Consider the following 21,664-nt stretch of genomic DNA (forward strand, 5'->3'; position numbering starts at 1 on the left):
GAAAGTTACAAAGTCTCAATTAAAGCAAAAAAGGAAACTATGAACACATACGATTCAAGAAAACAATGGATTGATTTAAAAATGAAATAATAAAAATAGGATCTGTTTTTGTGTGCGCGCGCATGTGCATTCGTGGCGGAACTACAACTTTGCGCATGCGCAGTGCGACGGACCTCAGACCCCGTAGTGTCGGCTGCAGTGAAGCATCAGGGTTTGTGCGAAAACTGCCGTGATAAACGTATACACGACCACCAACTTGTAGCAACGGGCAGTTAAAACAATGGCGAGGTACATGAGGCCGCCTAATTCATCTCTATTCGTCCGAAACATCGCCGACGACTCCAGGTATGTCATTTTTTAAGCCTCCTGGCGTGAATGCACCACGCTTGGCAAAGCTAACAATGCTAGTTAGTTAGCAAACATAATCAAAATGGCTAAATGACGTCAACGCGAGTAATCCCAGTCGGGGGTGGACAAATAAAGTGTTTAAGGTGTATTGTGTTTTCAACTGAAGCTACTAAACGTAGCTACTTACATCATATAACACATTTTCCCGCGTAACGTTATATATTTGCTAACATTTAACGTTAGCAAACAAGAAGCTGAGAGACGTGTTGTCGCCGTTAACACAAGCCCCCCCAAAAAAGCAATTTGTTTTTATGTTGTAGGTATAAATAAATGATCTAGCGTGACTACACTAGTAGTCTGAAGTGTCTTGTATGGAGTACGCTACGTGCATGTTGAAACAGCCAGTCTATTTTTCACCGATCTATTTTTATTTTTAACCACCAGCTCTTCAAACTGACGCCCCCAGTGTAGTCTGTAGCGGGAAACGACATTATTGTGACGTAACAGTAGCAGAAAATAGACATACGCACACACACACGCCAATAAATGTCACGCAAAGGTCTTTTTTATACAGTATATGGTCACTGTCCATTTACAAGTGGAGGTAATATATGTTTGTAATCCTCGTTTTTACCGGAGCTGGGAAAAAAATATAAAAATATTGTCCTCGATTGACACAATAATGACAAATCAAGCACAATAAGTGTGTATGGTATATTTGAATATTAACTTAATCTTCTCACTTTACAGTTATCGCGCCACAAAACGTTAACTCAAAAACACTGGATTTAGAACGTTGTTTGGAATCGTAACATGGCTGTTGCTTGGTAACCGTGTCGAAAACGTTCCATTGTCTCGGCGGTAACCTGCAATTTGTGATATCACAGTTAAAACATTTTTACATTTTACCGATAATGACTCTTATATTTATTCTGAATTGCAGATATTTATTAAAAAGAACACGTTCTGTTTATTAATGAAACAGAAATGATACCACATTAGTAAAGCATTATTTTTGTTCCAATATGTTTTGAGACATGTCTCTGAAACTCACACTACCAACAGCAAACAATGGATGTGAATGGAATTTTATGCTCAAGAGAATAAAAATCGTGTGAAAAATGTAAAAAGTAAAGTTACACAGACCCAGTTTGGTCAGTTTTCTACACAAGAAACTGTTCCAAACAATTTATGCTACTGTTATTTGATGCTGATCCCATGAAGGCAGCTTATCCATATCCAAAATACTTGAATTGCTCATGATTAAATATAGCCTTTAAGGCAGAGCCCATTGAACACTGTTGCAAGTATTTTAATAATTTCCCCTCTGTGGGACTAATAAATGATTATCTTATCTCTCTTATTTATGTCAGTTCCTTTGAAATGTTACTGTAATACATTCTGCCATGCCGTGGTCATTTTCTAACCCCTGTGACTTTGTTACTTTTGTATGGTTATTTTGTGCCATTTCAAGCTTCTAAGGCTGCTATGTATGTGTGTCGTTGGTTGGTTTTTATTTGTATTATTAGGCCTACACCATTTTAAATAAGGAAACTTCCTTTTGAAGTGGGAGAGTAATTTGATCTGTGTGCAAATAAGTACTGTCATGTGCTGTGCTGGCACCAGCTCTTGTGTATACATTGCACACTGGGCTCCAGCTAAACTCCTATGACAGCCTGCCGAATAAATGTGATTATTTCATGACACTTTAGGCCAGAGGATTTACGACGTGAGTTTGGTCGTTACGGGCCTATTGTAGATGTCTACATTCCACTTGACTTCTTTACACGGCGAGGAAGAGGATTTGCATACATTCAATATCCTTTATTCTTTTAATTTTCATTTGGAACTGGTGTTTTCACAGGGGGGTGGTGACGCATTCAATCTGACCTTTTGGTTGCAGTTGATTCAGTGACACCTGACAATGTGTTGTTGTTTTTTTATGTAATTTTATTTTCTTATAATTACTGTGTTCAGATTTAATCTTATTCCTAACCAATAAGCGGTATGGTATATTTATATACTACCTTAATCTTCTCACTTTACAGTTATTGCAACACAAAACGTTAACTCAAAAACATTGGATTTAGAACGTTGTGTGGAATTGTAACACGGCTGTTGCCTAGTAACCGTATCGGCAATGTTCCATTGTCCTGGCGGTAACCTGCAATTTGTGATATCACAATTAAAACATTATATACATATACACATATATATATTTATTCTGAATTGCAGATATTTATTGAAAAGAACATGCTCTGTTTGTTGTTATTGATGAAACAGAAATGATACCACATTAGTAAAGCATTATTTTTGTTCCAATATGTTTTGAGACATGTCTCTGAAACTCACACTACCAACAGCAAACAATGAATGTGAATGGAATTTTATGCTCAAGAGAATAAAAATCATGTGAAAAATGCAAAAGTAATATTACACTGACCCAGTTTTGGTCAGTTTTCTACACAAGAAACTGTTCCAAACAATTTATGCTACTGTTATTTGATGCTGATCCCAAAAAGGCAGCATATCCATATCCAAAATACTTCAATTGCTCATGATTAAATATCGCCTTTAAGGCAGAGCCCATTGAACACTGTTGCAAGTATTTTAATAAGTGCAAATTTCCCCTCTGTGGGACTCATAAATGATTATCTTATCTCAGTTCCTTTGAAATGTTACTGTAATACATTCTGCCATGCCGTGGTCATTTTCTAACCCCTGTGACTTTACTTTTGTATGGTTATTTTGTGCCATTTCAAGCTTCTAAGGCTGCTATGTATGTGTGTCGTTGGTTGGTTTTTATTTGTATCATTAGGCCTACACCCTTTTAAATAAGGAAACTTCCTTTTGAAGTGGGAGAGTAATTTGATTTGTTTGCAAATAAGTACTGTCATGTGCTGTGCTGGCACCAGCTCTTGTGTATACATTGCACACTGGGCTCCAGCTAAACTCCTATGACAGCCTGCCGAATAAATGTGATTATTTCATGACACTTTAGGCCAGAGGATTTACGGCGTGAGTTTGGTCGTTATGGGCCTATTGTAGATGTCTACATTCCACTTGACTTCTATACACGGCGGGGAAGAGGATTTGCATACATTCAATATCCTTTATTCTTTTAATTTTTTATTTGGAACTGGTGTTTTCACAGGGGGGTGGTGACGCATTCAATCTGACCTTTTGGTTGCAGTCGATTCAGTGACACCTGACAATGTGTTGTTGTTTTTTTATGTAATTTTATTTTCTTATAACTACTGTGTTCAGATTTAATCTTATTCCTAACCAATATTTCTTCTGTTGTTGCCTTAGAATGATAAAGATACAGTTCTGGAGATCCCACACCAAAGAAAGTTGAAAGGCGGTTGTAGAGTAGATTCAAGCCAAAGACACCCAGGCGACAAGCGATAGTGGAATTGGGGAAATAAAGAGAGAGCAAAAGCATGAAGATACAAAGAGGAGAAAAGAGAGCACCCAGGCTTCCATTTGTCTACCAAAGGGAGGAAAAGCAAAGTGTTTATTGGGCAAAGACAAGCAGGAAACCTCAAGTTCTTCTGCCAAGACAATAAAGATCAAGCTGAAGGTCAAAGGTCAAGCATGTTAAAGGTAACAAGCCAAACTGTTTGTATCCTACTGAATCTGATCACCATCAATATTTGTTTTGTCTTCACAATTTGAGATCACGAATGGGCCCACTGATTTAGTTTTATGTTGTTTAATTGCAGAATGAAGACAATACAATTTAATTTTGTCATTTATTTTTCTGAAACCGTTGAATTTGTGCCGCACTGATCTCAGTCTGGTAGCTGTGCTTTCATAGACTGCAGCTGTCAACCTGTGTTGCAGCTTTTTTTATTTGTAATTGTTGTGCATGTGTGCAGCCTTCTCTGTCCCAAATTTCAAAATGAAAAGCCTTAACAATACAGCACGTTTGAAGATGTCCGAGATGCAGAGGACGCTCTTCACAACCTGGACCATAAATGGGTTTGTGGGCGTCAGATTGAGATCCAGTTCGCCCAGGGGGACAGAAAGAGTATGAACAATTTGCATTCCTATCTAAGCAGCAGTCATTTAACTTCTGTAATGCCAAAAACACTGAGTTTATATTCATCTAATGTTCTGTTGTAAATGTTTCCATCAAGCCCCAAACCAGATGAAGTCCAAGGAGCGCCACTCCCCTCGCAGCTCTTCCCGCTATGACGATGACCGGGATAGCCGCCGAAGGCGGTCCCGGAGCCGCAGCTATGATCGACGCAGGTCCCGGAGCCCCTCCTATGAGCGCCGTCCTCGGAGGTCTGAGAGCCCTAGAGAGTGAGTTATTGGCAGTTTTGTTTCGTTGTACTTATAATAACTTAAATCACTGTAATAAAAACTCAAAACTTCAATTGTTATTCACTTTGTTATAGAGCACGTGCTTTCTGTTTAAATAAGTAGCAATTAGGACCGGATATCAAACCTCAATACTTGAAATACAGGTCAAAATGTGTCTGTAGTATCAAAAGAACAACAAGAAAAAATCAGGAAACTTTTCTATATTTAATTTTGAAAAACACTGATCTGCAAACTAAGGTAGCAGGAAAAGTATTGTTTCTGTCTCGCCGCTTTTTCGTTTTGGCTCCAGTATCAAATATTTTCAATATCCAACTATAGTAGTGTTTTAAAGCACACCCAGGTTACAAAACATTATATGATGTACCGTAGTGTCATTTTGAAAGATCGTGAACGTTTCGATTCAAGTGTAAGTTTTCGCAACTCACTCAGAAAAGGAGTGTCTCAAAGTAGACTGTAAGTTAAGAGTTATTGTTCCTATTATAGCCTCTCTGAACCTGTTGGGTCTGTACGAAGCAGGAAGCCATACACTGCCCAATTACAAGCGCCTATTGTTCTCTTATCCTAAATATCAGGTGATGCACCTAGTCTTTTATAGTACCTACGTTACACCCTGAAAAACTGGTTTGTTTTTGTTCTCTCAACAGATCTCAGTCCTACAGTCGACACAGACGGAGCAGAAGCCATGAAAATGAAAAGTAGGCTAATTTGTCATCTTGTAGTATTTAAATAAGGGCTATATTACTATTCTACACTTTACATTAGTTACAATTAAAAAGTAATGTTCATCCCAGCAGGTACAGAGGTCCTCCTCGTGACCACCACAGGGCCCACCATGAAACAGGCGCACGTAGCCACTCGGCGTCCCGCTCCCCTTCAACCTCCAGACCCAAAGGTAAAAAGAGCCAGACCAGGTCCCACAGCCCGGACGAAGACTTCCACCCGAACTCGAGCTCCCAGAAACAGCCGATGGGACGATCTCCATCACGCTCCGTCTCTAGATCCATGTCCCGGTCCCGCTCTCGCTCCAGGTCCTGGGCTGGCCGCAAGTCTGGAGGCCACTGACTGATTGTTCCCTGTTAATCAGTCTCCGAGGGTGTTTCTGTTCAATTATGATAGCTAGAGTCTCCTGCTCTGTGTTTGCATTTTGTTTATCATCACGTTATGGAGTCTGTTGCCAAAGGGAATGGAGAAAAGAGAGCAACAGGAGCTGAGATACTGATTTACGTGAAAGGTTTTTGTTCTAAAGTCATTCATGAAAGCACAGTTAATCCCTGGGCAGTTTTTTTGGACTTCTGTAATGTAGGTTGTTAAAAGGTGGTAAAAATGTTAGTTTGAAATTGCCAATAATATTTTGTACTTTGAGTTATCAATTTTTACATTCAGAAATTGAATATGATGCCTGTTCCAATTTGGCTCTGTTGCTTGTGTATTATGTAAACATGAATAAAAGTTACATTTTAACTTCAGGCTTACCAGTATTTACTAACTACGCTATCCCTGCTATTATACAGCAGGCAGACTGTATTCTGTAGAAGCTGCAATTCTTACCGCAATGGATGATGAATGCAGTTAGTTGCGATCTGATACTTTGTCCAGTATTTTTTGTGACAATATGTTTAAGATGAACTGCATTAGTTTCTCGTGTACTTTGTTCAGTGAGTGAAACAAAGTCAGCTGACTATTTCAAGTGTTCTTTAGCACCGTTATCCTAGTTTTACTTGTTATGCTTTGTCAAAGAAATAAAGTTTCAGTTTTTTGAACACTACTGTACTATACTGTGATAAATGCTGCAAGGAGAGACATGGTCTTTCAACATTATCTGATTTTCTTTTAACTGAGAAGGAACTATTTATCAGAGAAAGTTCTGTTCAGGGTCATGTTAACATTTTTGAATAGTCTGTCATGTGGGAACAGAACTAATTTAACCAGAGTTAATACTTTAGTAGTTTGTTTTTCCTGGCAAAGTTGTGCGAGATCAGACTTGCTTTCACGTGCGTGGGACAGATTAGGGATTTAGCATTTCAGGCGACAACTCGCTGCCAAAAGTTTTTTTCTCTCTTTAACAAGGCAGGTCTTCACATCACTGAAAATTATCTTAAGAAACACGTGTGAACAGCTGCAAAGATTAATAGAATTGTTAGTTATATTATCCGGCGTATGTTTTCAATTGGTTTAACTAAAATTATGACAACCCAAATTCTAAATGTGAATATTTTCGGGTTTCTTTACAACAGTAAACAGAATATCTGCGTCGACATCTGGTCAAACGAATTAGACTTTAGTCGTGACACGTGCTTCGGCACGGTACGGATGGACAGTCTGAGTGTGCCCTTTAGACATTTTAAACCTTTGTCCTGAGCGTTGGAAAACACGGAATAAAATGTTCACCCTTCTCTGACATTTCATAGACCAAACAACTAATTAACAGGTTAAACTAATCATTAGCTGCAGGCCTCAATGAGAATTGGATATGATATCAATTCTAAAAAAAAAATTAAAAATTGGGGTGGCAGTAGCTCAGTCCATAGGTGACTTGGCTGGGAACTGTTGGGTCGCTGGTTCAAGTCCCTGTGTGGACTATGTATGGAGCGTGGACTGGTGGCTGGAGAGGTGCCAGTTCATCTCCGGGGCACTGCCGAGGTGCTGTTGAGCAAGGCACCGAACCCCCAACTGCTAGGGGCGCTGGCCACTGGCAGCCCCCTCGCTCTAACAACCCTCCTTAATTGCATGTATATGTGTGTGTATTTCAGGCGTGTGTGTAACATGATTAATAATAAGAGTGAAAAAATTAAATTTCCCCGTTGCGGGATAAATAAAGTAATTCTTCTTCTTCAATGAACATAATGTCTATAAACACACGTGTTAGCACCAGTTATAAGATATTCAAGCACAGACAAAGATAGGGGGGAAGGGAAAGGGATTTATTTCTTTTTTTTTGTGTAAAATTTTGTCATCAATTCACAGAGTGCATTCTTTTACAATTGCATTTTTAACACCAATTTATACGAATCTTAAATGGAGCATTTTCTTTTCTTCTTCAGTGACGTTCTTCAGGGGGGACAAAATTATTAGCCAATTCAATACAAGTTTCAAATTTAGAATAAAGGAGACTGCCATGAACAACTCAACCAGCGCAAGGAAAAAAAAAAAAGTTTACATGAACAACCAATAGTAAGCAGAACTTAAACAGCATGGGGCCAAGTTCATTTGTCAGCTGGTGGAAGAACAGCTGAGAATTGAAAATGGTTCTGATGAAAAAAATTTGGTCAATCTGTGGCATTGCCACCTAATGAACAGTTTCAGCATGGATTTCAACTTAGGCACAAACAGGTTAACTCAATATTAAAAGCATCACGCTCACGTATTGTAAGCACATTCAGAACTCTAATTCGTTCACAGGCAAGTCTCCTCTAGGACCCAATTGATAGTTTGAATTTGATATTTTTCGTTTGCACTTAGCATATTTCACCCTACACTGCGTAATACAAAACAATAAAAAACATGTGCAAGTTCTCTGGAAAGATTACAGTGCAGGGGTACTTAGAAATGCTATAGGCATTGTTTTTTTAACAAAAATATTCTTCAGTATTGAAGTCAAGACATTGAAGTCAAGACACGTCCTTAGCATGTCTTATACATTCAGTGTTATTACTAAAAATACTTTTGTCAGACAGGCCCTTAAACTCAGCCTGCAAATGTACATATGCTACAAGTACTTTATACATTTCATTATTTACATGGCTCTTGAACACATTAACAAGCTCTCATTTTGTTTTGTCATCTTTAGGCTGGCCATAAACAGCTCCAATTCTGCAAGGGGAAAGCAAAAAGAGCCTCAATAGAAGACTGAGTCACAAAAATAGAGAATCCATAGGTAGATAGTCAATTACGCCTCCATCATTTCAATAACATCCTGGCCTGTAACTTATTAAAACTAGTCTGATTGCAGTGCAAGAGGGTAAACGGGGCAGAGGCAAGAGGCAGAGTGTCTGTTGATCATGGGATGGTCAACCACTGAGACCTATTTTGTAAACATAAACACAGCCTCCTGCCTCATGTTTGGTCCCTGGGGCCACTTCACTTCAGAAACCTTCCTCAGCTCTGCCTTACCTTGCTTCAAATGCATGTAGCCAACAACAGGACCATGTCATAGGCCTGGCCCTCTTCCACGTGTTAAAGCTACAGCATTGTCCGGAAAAGGCGGAGACTGAGGAGCAATAACAGTGCTGATGAACAGTTAGAAGTGACCCTGGGGACTCTGGCCTATTCACCACTCGGGCTGGCAAGTTTAAAGTGGCAACGGCAACGAATGCCGACCACACATCGCGGTTTCCAAAAAAGAAGAGGAAAAAAATTAGCAAAAACATTGCTTTGGTTACTCACAGCACTCCATACATCGTTCAACCACAACAATAAAGGACTTGTACAAAATAATGCTATGATAGAGTGTTATGGGCCTCAGACAAGTTTAACTCCTATAGTGCATGTGCGCACAGCGCAATAAAAAAAAGGTACAGGAGTTGACAGTCTAAGGCCTGTGTGCCATGGTCTCTTTTTACCCTTCAGTTTGAGGTTAGACCTGTACTGTACAGCATATCACCTCCAGTAAGATAGCTTTTTTTCCCTGCAGAATTGCAGTTGAGTGTCTTTTCCATACCAAACAAGGATTGCGATACTTAAGAGAAAATAAGTTGGGCCCTAGTCAAAAAATGCTACAAATGTTAGACTGCTTTAGCACCTGAAGCTTTAGAAGTGACCCTAAAGGTTCATCATAAAACTTATGTAAATGAAAAAGCATGTCTGTCCAAAGAAATGGACCGTAAAGGTGATGGGGATTTACCTGACCTGTACTGCAACTCTTGTTTGGAGGGGGAAACAAACTCAATCTGCTTTTACAGCCAACATTAAAAAGAACAAAACAAAAACAGAAATAGAGAGGATATCCAGTTCGTCATTAGTCACAGAAACTGACTCCATTAAAGGCATTACCGACCAGCAAGGCTCCAAAGCTGTAATATCTTGAAATGTTGGTTTAAAATTTAGTCTTGAATAAACAATCACAGCAAATATTACTGTAAATGCATCCTAAGACAGAGGTCAATCTAAAAACAGCTAAAAGTATTACAGCACTGAGGTGTTCCTGATGGGTGGGTGCCCTCAAAGGAGTCCCAGTTCATACATTGGTTTTCAATCAAGTGTGGGCGTCCCTCTCAGGCCACTTTGAGGAGGCTCTTGAGCTGGAAGGTCATCATCTCCCTGTTGTCACAGGAGACCATTGGGAAGGACACCCAGTGGCTTGGGGGTTTGGGCAACACGCTAGGTGAGGGTGGCTCGCTGAACTTAGGCCCTGCGTAGCTCGGACTTCCCTGTGTGGCCAGGAGTGTGTTGAGGTGAGACACTGCACCCTCCCAGTTCTGATCATAGTTGGTGGCAAAGCGGACAGAAGCATTCTTCTCTGCAGACGCGGCCTGCCGCGCCTCTGGAGACCTGTGGTAGGCTGCGCCTTTGTCACTCCTGCGGTGGCCATGATGATGAAGGCCACCTGCTCCTCCCGCAGATGCTGCTGCTCCATTCTGGTCACGGCTTCTCTGCTTAGCCCGGCCCAGCTGATGGTTCTTCTTGGGCAACGGGCGCTCATGGTGGGAAACTGGAATGTTGTACCTCTCTCCACCTCCCATACTGCGTCTGTAATGCGTGTCACCTATGTGATGAGAATATATGATTACTTTTAGAAAATTCATTGAAATCATGGCAATGTGGGCACGGCTAGTTTATTTGTATAGCACAATTCAGCAGCAAGGTATTTAAAAGTGCTTTACATAAAACATTAAAAGCATTTGGGGAAAACGCATATTACATATAAAAGATTAAAAAAACATAAGGTGGTTTTAAACCTAAAATATATTACATGTATGTATAGTGATTTGCTAAATATTCTATTTATTGACTGGGTAAAACTCGATAATGCTTAATCCGTCCACACAGCACGTACACGGTTGCACCACGTCTCAATAAACACAAGCACTGAGGGCTACGTGCAGTTACACCAGACAGCCGCCCCTCCCCCACACCCGAGAGCAAAACAGCCCCAGCTCACCTCTTTGTTGTCAGAAATTTGATGTAGCAGGACTCTCGCTTCAATCTTTCACCTCCGATCGGGCCCCAGGTCCTCGAAGTAGCTCTCTGTCTACTTCTCGCTGTACTTCTGTGTCCAGCGAGGTCTAAAGTTTTCATGTGATGCCGATGTGCGTTGTTTTCCCGTGGAGCCCAGCTGAACATCAACTCCCCTCGGCGCACGATGCTCCAAGAAGGCAAAAACCTGGAAAAATGTCAGTTAAGAGATGTTAAATTGGTGTGCTTTCGTCGTTCAGCACAACATAAACGCTTGTTGTTTTCTACCAGGAGAGTGATGTATTTCAGAGTGCGTCATTGCACCGTGTAATGCAAAAAAATAAAAATCAATATACGACAAAACAGCCACCCACCGTGTTTTGCATAACACTGTTGTCGTATACAGAAATACAACCTGGTTGTAACAACAAAAACGTTACATAAGAAAACTGCGACATGCTAGCCCACTTTTTTTTGTTTGTGAGCCTCTAGCTTGGCTTAATGCAGTCGCTTTGTCCTGCCAAGTGGCTTTGTATGCGACCTTTGCAGGGTTTAAAAAACACTTGGTAATGATATCTGATAAATAACCTCAACTGTATGTTATAAAAACATCGCCTTTATGGTCTCGGCCACACTGCTTTGGCACCAAACAAAAACAAAAGGACCAGCGAGCTCAATATGGCGACAACAAAAATCGCTTCTCTTACCGACTTCCTCAGGCTCTGTTGTTATTGAAAAAGCCCTTCGTCCGAGAAAATACGCGCTTAGCCTTTGGGGTCCCTCGTTGGACTGTGTTTTTGGAAGCACAGCGAGCTGTATTTCCAACAAATCCGTCACTATCGAACAGTATGTGTTGTTACAAAGTAGCCGCAGGACGCTACTCCCACTACTTCTCCCTCTCCCGACTCCGTCTGAATTGCAACAAAATGGAATCTACAGCAGAACTATGTAGTACGTTCTAACCCCGCGTCTGACCAATCACGCACCGAGTTCCAACAGCGCGACCAATCACAGAGGAGACAGCCAGACGCATTCACGCCTGTTGCCAGACCGATGACGTCAACCGCCGAAGCCGTCCTCTCCTTTCCCTTTGTTGGAGCTCGGTCGCTTCCTGAGAGAGAAGTGTGAAAATAACAGCGAAAAACAACCACCAAAACAGTTCCTCTTACATGAAAGATGTATGTGTATGCGCGTACAACATCATACGAAGGTTTGGGGTAACGATTTATATGTTTTAGTATTATGTAATGTTAACCCCTCGTTCAAAAAACAAGATAAACACGTCCAGAGTTTAGATTTATGATTATAGCCTACTTCTATCTGGGCTACATGAAACGGATTTGTTGTTCCACACTTCCTGTTTGCTTAGGTTAAACCTGTTGTGCCTCCTTTAAAAAAACAGCTGCAACAGGCTGTAATGATACACAACAGCTCGTCTAGGAGCTGCCCATCCCCCATATCATCTGCCCCCTTCGCTTGAAAACAAGACCTTGGCCATTTGTGTTATCTTGTCTCTACCTAACTGATGCAAGAGAAGTGAAATGAAACCAGGAAAGGAGAAGTGGGATTGTTCTTGTCATTTGATTCATGTTTAAATGTTGTTGTTTTTTTATTGACTATAGGCTACAAAGTAGGCTACAGTGTGATGTTTCTGTTTGTTTGTGCCATAATCTTATCTAGTGTGAGTTGTGATACGAAGGCCCAGTGCAAAGTTAAAATACTACCATATATGTCAACTAATAGGCTAGTATCATAAACACCAGACAGTCATACATCTGTCACTGGGGTGTGGGGGTGGAGTGTTAAGCGGGGTCATTCCCTCCTTGATGTTTTGTAAAATTAACCCAGAGCCATGGCACCTCAAATGGTTTACAATAGAGAGCAGATGTGTGTTGGGGGTTGCTAAAAACTTGTAGGTAAGGAAATAGTTGGGCAAACAAGGCTAGACTGATTTACCCCACAATACTGAATACTTTTCTCTTCAGTTATTAGCCTTCATGACCTGTTTTTTTCTTTTCTTTTTTTAAATTTTCAGTGTTTTATACTTCTTTACAGCACGTACTTAAAGTTTGCTATTGAGAAATGCTGTTCTTACATTTCTCCTAGTCTTTATATTAGGGTTTTAGCCACGGATGACATGCTCTTACAGCGGGTTTACAAGTTGAAAGAATATAAAACTAGTGTGACTGATTAACTTGTACGCCCACGGTCAAAGTTATTTTCCCTTCTACGTTGTTTAAAGCGCCAAAAGAGTTACACAACATATTCTGTGTCTGCCAGTAAGCTACTCACAGCTGCAGGCCATGGAAGGACACTCCCCAAAGCAAACCAACCATTGAAAGGGGGCTGGTCCCATCAAGAGTCAACTATGTATGGAAAGTAGGTCACAGAGAGGCTTCTAGGTCGTACAGAACATATGAGGTAGACAGATCTTCAAGTTTGACTGGTTGTAAAGGCTTATTACAAAAAAATCACTGGTGGGGAAAGGGTTGCAGTATAAACATGTTATAGACAAAGTAAAAGTAAAGTAAGTGATCCTGGAACAGGGAATGGAAAATATATCTAAAATAAACAGTGATGTACCAGGGCCGCTGTTTTGTTTTTCACACAGCATAGACCTGCTGCATACAGACTCTCCCGATCTCTATCTCTGTCTTAAAGCCCATTTACAGTAGTTATTTGGTGTAAACAGTTTCCCGTGAATTTGAATAGCCTCTGAAATGTATTGCGTAACACACCCATGCAAAGTGAAGTGGGAAAGAACAGAAGGAGAAAGAGTTTCCCACCAATCAGCAACAGGTATCAAAGATCTTTTGAATACAAGCAAACACATTCAGTCGAAGTATCTTCTGTTTGTTGCCATGTTTTTTCTAGTTTGGCGAGGGCGCAGTGACTTAACACAAAGGAGTGGGAAAGCTCTCAAACAAGGGCCGTACACTCCCATTACTGGAAACCTGCACACAGTCTAGTCAAAGACACACTTTTCTTTGTATACAATCCATAGAAAAATAGACAACTTTAATTGTGGCAGATTATCACACATTGATTTATTAACTGTGGGCATTTCGGTCACAAGGAACTTTCCCAAGATATAAATAGTAATAAAGTGATATTAGGTCATGATTGCATAACTTTCTAAAGCTTTGTTGGAGGTGTGTCCATAATACCACAAAGAAAAAAAACACTTAAAGTGCCAGCAACACATCTGAAGTCCCCTGACAAAAAAAACTATCTCAAAAAGTAAAATGGCATATAGGATGTTATTTAGGTACATAGTGAATAGCTGTCAGTCCCATGACTTTATACATATACAAAAACAGCAAAGTCACATGTTTTTAACATATACACAAATACTGCCCCAAAGTCTCTTTATTCCCTACAGTATATTATTACCCCGTAGTTGCTGAAAATTAACAAATATACATATAAATATAAACAATAAAATTGAGAGTATTGTAAAGTAGTTAATATAATCTCTGTTTCACTATATTTCAGTTCAAGAAGGCCACCCCAGCTATGGAGAATCGAGCCGCGTCCAGGCCCAAAGCATATTTATAAGGTTGTTGGATCGTTTTGTTTTTCAGGTGCTAGGATGTCATGTTGTCAGATGTCTTTTTAAAAGTAAAATGCCTTTTAAGCAAAACTCCAAATGCACTAAAATGTTCAAACAACCCAACAAACATGCTGCTCTTTTCAACTGCTCTGTGATGGAAGAAAATGCAGGGTATAAGAACACACAACATATTGGGCATCAGTACAAGCAGGGTAGTAGATACCATTGAGGTCTTGAGAATTTCAGCACTATTTCCTTTTTATATTTATATACTGTAGTTAAAATCATACATGATGGGTTTTTCCTCACAGCACTAGTTCCTTAACCTGGGGGGGGGGGGGGGGGGGGTCATATACTGTAGTTAAAATCATGATAATTTTTTTCCTTGCTTGTTTCCCGAATTTTTGGAATATGTTTGACTAAATCTTGTCTCGAAAAAGCATTTAGAGCTTTCTGTTGAGTAAAAAGAAGGCAACATTTTATATTGCATATTTGATAACTGCTATCTAATCTTGGAAAGTCTGCCTTTTCCTTTAGTACACCTGAGTCCTGGAACAACTTTCAATACACAAGATTGATACTCTTGCAACCTATGCACCGTTCAAAACCATGATAAAGAATCACTGTATTTGTGTAACAATTTGCAACTGATTTTTTACAATTTTTAAAATGTTAAATGAGGGCAACCTCAGTGATTAAAATAAAGGTGTGACTGAATAGTATGCGTCTGCAGTTTCCTAATGACTTCCTAGGACATTCTCTGTAAGCTTGTCCTTTAGGCACAATGCTCTCTGACAGTTATTTTAATGAGACCATATAACTATTTATTTTCAAAGGGCTCTCATTGAAATCACCATTTAATTCAAATCTTGCAGAATCTATTCTTCCGAAAACCATTCAGCACAAGTCTTGTACTTACATTTTACTACATGGATACTGTAAATGGCAAATGGGAAAGGCAAAAAAAAAAAAAAAATGCCGCATGTAAGAATTTCTATGGTAAAATGTACACACATGAAAAGACAGACTTGTAGCCCAGGACTGACTTCTCTCACCCAAATATCTCTCATGTGCACTACAGATATGTACTATATTATTATACTTACTGGGAGTGTGTCTGTCTCTGTCTTTGTGTCTGTCTCTGTCTTTGTGTCTGTCTCTGTCTTTGTGTCTCGTGGTGGTGCCTGCTGCCGTGGTCCTGCATGACACTTCCTGCTACTATTATAATCTATAACCTTAGCTGTGCTTGTTTCTACTATTCTGCTGTATTAACTGCCATAACATATAAGTCATATTCACATTACTATAGATATTATTATAGTTACTGGAAGTGTGTCTGTCTCTGTCTTTGTGTCTGTCTTTGTCTCTCTCTGTCCATCCGTCCGTCTTTTCTCTCTTTCTCTCTCCCTTTCTTCCTCCCCAACCGGTGCAGACAGATGTCCGTCCTCCACAGAGCTGGGTCTGTCTGACGTTCCTGTCTGTAACAGGGAAGGGTTTCGTTGTCAACATACTCTACGGGGGAATTGTTGGGTCCTTGTTTATCTATTATATGTCTATACCTAGTTTGTAAAGGGTCCTGAGATAACTTAAGTTATGATTTGGCACTATAAATAAAATTGAATTGAATTGAATTATATGCGTAAGCACACTTGGACAATAAAGCTGATTCTGAAATGTTTAACATGTTAACTTTTTGTTCTTGATCACTTCTTATAGTCTATTCATTTTTAGTTTTTCGATTTATCTATTTACATTAGTTTTCAATTCCCCATTTCATTTCCAAAATCATATTATTTCAAGAACCAAATCACATAATTAAGTATGATTAAAGCATTTACCATGAAGTAATTTGATTTTTTTTGTCTGATCTGTTCATTTCTTTCTCGTGTTTTTCACATCGGTGATCTGATCCCGTTCTCTGAAGGTCTGGCAATCTGGAAATGAGGAGAGGAAATCTGATTAATGTATTCAACACAAATCAATCTGAAACAGCGAAGCGAGCCCTGATGTTTGTGTCCAGGCAGGGGGATTTCTAAAATTAAAAAAGCATTGTGTAAGAGGGTGATGTAATCCAACTGATAATTGAACATTTCAGGCTTGATCCTGTCCCGTGGTCTGATGTTGCTCTGCACCTGGCCAGACATTGACTGAGAAGAAATCTTATTGAAGCTGTGCTGTCTGCTCCTAATCACATTTCCTGCCTCCTGGTCTGTTGGATCTATCAGGTCAGAGGAGGAGAGGACACAGTGCACCAGATATCACCGTCTTATTACAGACAAGACCACCCCCTCATGCTGACTTAATATAAACATGACAGAATATCTTGATCTGACCTATTTCCATTCAATATATTTGTTTGTCCCAGTTTCTGTTTCCTTAACTTTTCTCTAAAATAGGATACAAATTCATTTCAAAATGCCCCAGGTACAATATGTGATGTTGCGACCTAATTGAATTGTTATCGAACTACTAAAGTACTTCATCTTCACCACAGGGACATGAGCTTAATTGCCGAGGGAACAGCTTGTAAAGTTCAATTTTTGTATGATAAAGATTAAAAGACTGAAGCAACCTTTTACTGGTGACATCCACTAGTTCATGGTTGCTTAGCATTGCCCCCTGTTGTACGGCAAGTAGTATTACGCCGTGAGCCACGCTGAATGTGGCTTCAGTGGGCATGAACAGAAAAAAAATCATCTGAATTCTTGTGAATTTGCAGTGGAGGCTTGTTCACACACCTCACTATTGTGGTTTGGCTGCAAACAGTAATCAAGTCACTGCTTGTTTGCAAAAGGAACTGTGCTGTGACGCCACAAACAGAACAATTGCATTATCTTTTCTAATGCACACTTTTAATATTTACATTAACAAAGCGGACATAATTAAACTCTCTTGTGCTATCATCTTGCCAGTCCTTTCCATGTGCAGAAGGCAAGCAATTAAGGTATTCTTGTAATCCTTCAAGCAGTATGTTATAAAAATAGCATATGTCGTGTGTGTGTGTGTGTGTGTGTGCATGTGTGATGCTAGAGACTGTCTGTCAAATGAAGATGAGTGGAAAGTAATTAGCCAAAGAGGTGGAGGAAAAAGCTGTTGCTGCACAAATAGGAATAATTCAACAGTGAGTTCTTTTAAAGCCACCTTGACTGGGTAAAGCACGGCAAATGATCAATTTGAGCACGAAAGTTCAATGTTGACCTTGGGGATAGTGGTTTTGCATAATCACCTTAACTCAAGGACCATTTATCCGGTAATTAATGCATGAGTTAGAAAAACACTCTCAAGTTGGGGGTTATAGATTCACAGCTAAGCATATATTTTTTAAAAGGTCACTTTATTCATATTTTGGGAATAAAGGGTGTATGGTTGGTTTTTCCTTATTTTTCATTGACATGTCTTTCACACCCGCTTAAGTGCTTTTCTCCCCTGAGTCCATCCTGACCCTGTCTGCTGGAAAGACGTCGCTCCAGAGGTGTGTGAGCACCACAGTTGGTCTCTGTTGCTGTCTAAATGGCCTGTCTTGTCCCTTTCACCTCTTTATTCAGCCATGTACAAATTGGACTTAACTGATATTGCTTTATTCTCAGTTTCATCACAGACTCCAGCTGTCTGTCATTTGGGCTCTTTCATCTCTCTCCATCTGGTTTTGTGTGTGTGTGTGTGTGTGTGTGTCTGCCTGTCTGTCTGTCTCTCTCTCCCTCCCTCTCTCCCTCGTGTCACCACAGCCACCCTCCGTATCTTCTCCCCTCACTCATGTACTTTCTCACCAGTCAGGTCTGCGGTCATGCTGTGGCTCTTCTGCTGCTGAAAGACCAGAAACAGGAGAAAAAACAAGAAAGGTTTACACAGAGACAACGAAAGGTAAGCTCCTTAAAGGCTATTTTAACCTTAAATGACAGTAGGTGGGAAATAATAATCTCCTAATTTGTATGTAAACTGTCATCGTGATGATATCTCTGTGGAATTGGGTTTAGTTTGAGGAGTTATTAATACGAATAAATATTCTCTGTCCTTATGATCCTGTATTCAATGTGTGCATTTGCTACTTTTACCTATTTTAATATGCTTTTATTTCTGCTGCTACCGAGACAATAGATTTCAAGTATGATTTTAGTTTTTTCTGCTTGTGCCAGAAGGCTTTGTGATATTTTGAAACAATGTGGCACAGTGCAAAAGTGACTCAAGGGGTTATTGCAACACCAACCAGTTTACCACTTCATATTTCATTGCAGTGATGTGACCAAAATGGATGCCTGTCTGTTTGTTTTTTTTAAATTATGGTTTCCTGTATGCCGTCGCTGCTGCTGGTTTCTTGAAGAGGCAATGCTTTCTAGAAGTATTACTGGTTCTTAAGAGTCAAAACACAGCACTTTGTCATTTCAGATTTTTTTATTTGTTTATTTTTTAACCACAGGGGAGAAGAGAGCCTGAGGTGGTGTAATATCCACAAGCGTTTGCACACATATGGCCCATAGTGGAATTGTGAAATATCGCCCCTCTAGTCAATAAGTGCCTTTCTGTAATTTGCTCCCACACTTCTACTCATTTATATTTTCTATGCTTTCATAAGACGGTGTCATATATGTGATGAAAAACAGAAATAATAGGCACTGGAAATAGAATAAAGAGGAAACGAGGGAATGAAGGGCACAGTGACCTGGCAGGGTGAACATGCTCCCTTTATAATCACTTATACTGCATCATATTATAATCCTAGTGCCCTCTTTGATTTACAGTCATTTTAATGCGCTCGGGTCATGTTTTTGCCTATAAAACATATTCCTTCTGTTTAAGCCACACTGTGCAAGCAATTATAGGTGACCACTCTCCGTTTGTCACGGCATTATTTACCTCTAATCAAATCCTTTCACATCAGCTTCCCACACCTAGTTTAATCTATTGATTGCATACAGGAGATGCGCTTCACAGGAGATTGTTCATGTCTGTGGTGACCTCCACCCACAGATTAACTCTTTTGTTACAATACAATCCCCTCTCACTCCAAAAGGGGGCAGTCTTCAGCCTGTTAAATATGACCTTAGACCAAATACATGAGTTTGTTATGTTCATCTCTGCAAACAACTCAATGCAGTTACAGTAAAATCCATGCCAAAGTGATTGTGGGAATGTGGATTAAATATTAATTCTCTGGACTAGAGAAGTTCATTTAAAAAAAACACTTTAATGCCATATTTCAGAGGATGTCTGCAGAGGTTTTTTCAAATTTCATTGGTACTAAGACAACAGCATCACACTATGAGCTACATGCGATCAGTCTGGATGCTTAAACATTCATGAAATATGCGCATTTGAACATTTTAAACAACATTCGATCTTGTTCCTTGAGTAAAAAGAGGTTTACGGCTTGCTTTAAACCACGACTCCTTGCAACTATCTCTTCAACATCAGCACCGGCAGATAATGTAATGATCATTGGCCGTTTGGCCTGACCTCTAAATTACTTTATGGCTCGACTCACAAACGGTAATGTTCCCTTTAAGCACCAAGTTCAATATTGACTAAGAGAGGAAAAAGACATCACATTTGCTCCTCTATTTGTTTCTCCACAGGAAGTTGCCTGTCACATCCACTTAATGTAAAAAGGTATGTTATCAATCAAATAATAAAGCAATAACCATGAAGATAAAATAGTATTTCATTATTTTTTCCTGTAGATGTATTGATCTTGTGGTTTTTATTTACTGAAGTTATTGTATTTTACTCTAATCTTCCAACAACATATTATTAAAAAACTATGTTTTGTTATTTGAATGTGCTTTAGAAGTTAAGGCAATACTGTTAAGTAAAGAGATGCAGTACAGTTTTATTTTGAAATGTTTATAATGATTATACTTTTGCTACAGATATGGTTATGATGTCTATTAATCCATAAAGAATAATGGATTTGAATGACTTACTTGATTTATAATCTAGCGCTGGCCCAGAGGAACAGTTGAAATGGAGGAATGGGAGGTTCCCACTTCTTTAGGACCCACAGAAGCCAAAGAGAACACCTCATCACCAATAGGTATAGCTTCAAATACTGCAGATACATAACCCTGCTTCTTTATAGTAATTTAAGATGCTTGCATTTATAATTGAACGTGTAGTTTGGTACACTGATATCAACCTGTGTTTCTCTCACAGGTAACAGGTCTTGTGAGAATCTAGAATGCTACATGGTCCTCATGAAGGCCGAGAAGACAGCCATCGGCTCCATCTGTTTCCTTGCAGGTCCTATCACACTTCTGGAAAACGCTCTCGTGTTGGGGGTGATCGCTGCCACAGCCAGCCTGCGGCACCGGCCTTCATATCTGTTCATCGCCAGCCTTGCATTGGCTGATGTTTTCGCTAGCTGCTTCTTCACCACTAGCTTCCTGGATTTCCACCTCTTTCGCCGCAGTGATGGCCCCACCGCCTACCTCTTCAAATTAGGTGGCGTCACCATGGCCTTCACTAGCTCAGTGGGGAGTTTACTGCTGACCGCTCTGGACCGCTACCTTTGCATCCACCAGGCCTCGAGTTATAAGGTGCTGCTGACCCGTCGGCGAGCCCTGCTGAGCCTGCTGATTCTCTGGAGCGCCACCATCTTCATCTCCTTCTTGCCTCTGATGGGCTGGAGGTGTCCCACAGGGCTTACCCCACCCTGCTCACACCTGTTTCCCTACATCAACCAGGGCTATCTGGCCTGCTGGACCAGCTTCATACTGGTGCTTCTGGCTCTCATTTTGTGTGCTTATGCTCTCATCCTGTGGAGGGCCCACCGTCACGAGTCCTCCATGACCAGCCTCCAGGGAGCAGCAGGGACAGGCCAGGCACGCATGAGAATGGATATCCGGCTAGCACGTACGTTTGGCCTGATCCTTCTCATACTAGTGGGTTGCTGGCTTCCTGCACTCTCTTTCATGTTAGCTGATGTCACTGTGCTCCTGACCCACAACCAACAGAGGGCCTTCGCCTTTTGCAGCACCCTCTGCCTGGTCAACTCTGCAGTCAACCCGCTGCTGTATGCACTTCGCTGTCGAGAGCTGAGAGTTGCTCTACTTCATTTGCTACAAAGGCTGTGTGAGATTGGAAGGTGTAAAAAATCCACAGAGGGTTTAACTCCAGGATTACCCTCCGCAGAAGACAACAACTGTACTACCTTCTCTGAGGATGAGATGCCCAGGACCAGAACCACCCAATTTAGCACAATCTCAGAAATGATGAACAATCAGAAGCAGAACAGCAGAGAATGAGTTGAAATTAAGGAATAAAGAAGTGTCTGGCAGCATGCTTAGGGTGTAAAAACAGACATCACAGAGAACTTCGCTGTAGATT

At 40.3% G+C, this 21,664-nt stretch overlaps 3 protein-coding genes across 6 annotated transcripts; 2 read left to right on the plus strand and 1 right to left on the minus strand.

The window, feature by feature from the left end:
- Window positions 1-192: 192 nt before the first annotated feature.
- Window positions 193-6,445, plus strand: srsf10a (serine and arginine rich splicing factor 10a). 4 transcript variants are annotated; one of them, XM_083918295.1, is made up of 6 exons: window positions 193-345; window positions 2,061-2,165; window positions 4,278-4,381; window positions 4,491-4,659; window positions 5,325-5,375; window positions 5,472-6,445. In XM_083918295.1, exons 1-6 carry the CDS (start codon window positions 281-283, stop codon window positions 5,740-5,742), a joined length of 765 nt encoding a protein of 254 aa, XP_083774421.1. In that variant the 5' UTR covers window positions 193-280; the 3' UTR covers window positions 5,743-6,445. The 4 variants fall into 4 exon arrangements, with proteins under 4 accessions (XP_083774421.1, XP_083774420.1, XP_083774422.1 ...); XM_083918294.1 differs by lacking the exon at window positions 2,061-2,165 and adding an exon at window positions 3,350-3,454; XM_083918296.1 differs by lacking the exon at window positions 2,061-2,165 and adding an exon at window positions 3,661-3,973 and having other exon boundaries at window positions 207-345; window positions 4,286-4,381.
- A 1,135-nt stretch (window positions 6,446-7,580) lies between these two features.
- pnrc2 (proline-rich nuclear receptor coactivator 2) lies at window positions 7,581-11,697 on the minus strand. Its single transcript, XM_083918775.1, has 3 exons — window positions 11,499-11,697; window positions 10,778-10,999; window positions 7,581-10,381 (listed from the first exon to the last, which is right to left on the minus strand). Exon 3 carries the CDS (start codon window positions 10,356-10,358, stop codon window positions 9,891-9,893), a length of 468 nt encoding a protein of 155 aa, XP_083774901.1. The 5' UTR covers window positions 10,359-10,381; window positions 10,778-10,999; window positions 11,499-11,697; the 3' UTR covers window positions 7,581-9,890.
- Window positions 11,698-20,302: 8,605 nt separating this feature from the next.
- On the plus strand, window positions 20,303-21,582 carry cnr2 (cannabinoid receptor 2; the record flags this gene model as incomplete). Its single annotated transcript, XM_083917780.1, has 2 exons — window positions 20,303-20,372; window positions 20,492-21,582. 2 exons carry the CDS (start codon window positions 20,303-20,305, stop codon window positions 21,580-21,582), a joined length of 1,161 nt encoding a protein of 386 aa, XP_083773906.1.
- Window positions 21,583-21,664: the final 82 nt, after the last annotated feature.

Source organism: Echiichthys vipera (genome assembly GCF_963691815.1).
Source record: "Echiichthys vipera genome assembly, chromosome: 8".
Lineage (NCBI taxonomy): Eukaryota > Metazoa > Chordata > Actinopteri > Perciformes > Trachinidae > Echiichthys > Echiichthys vipera.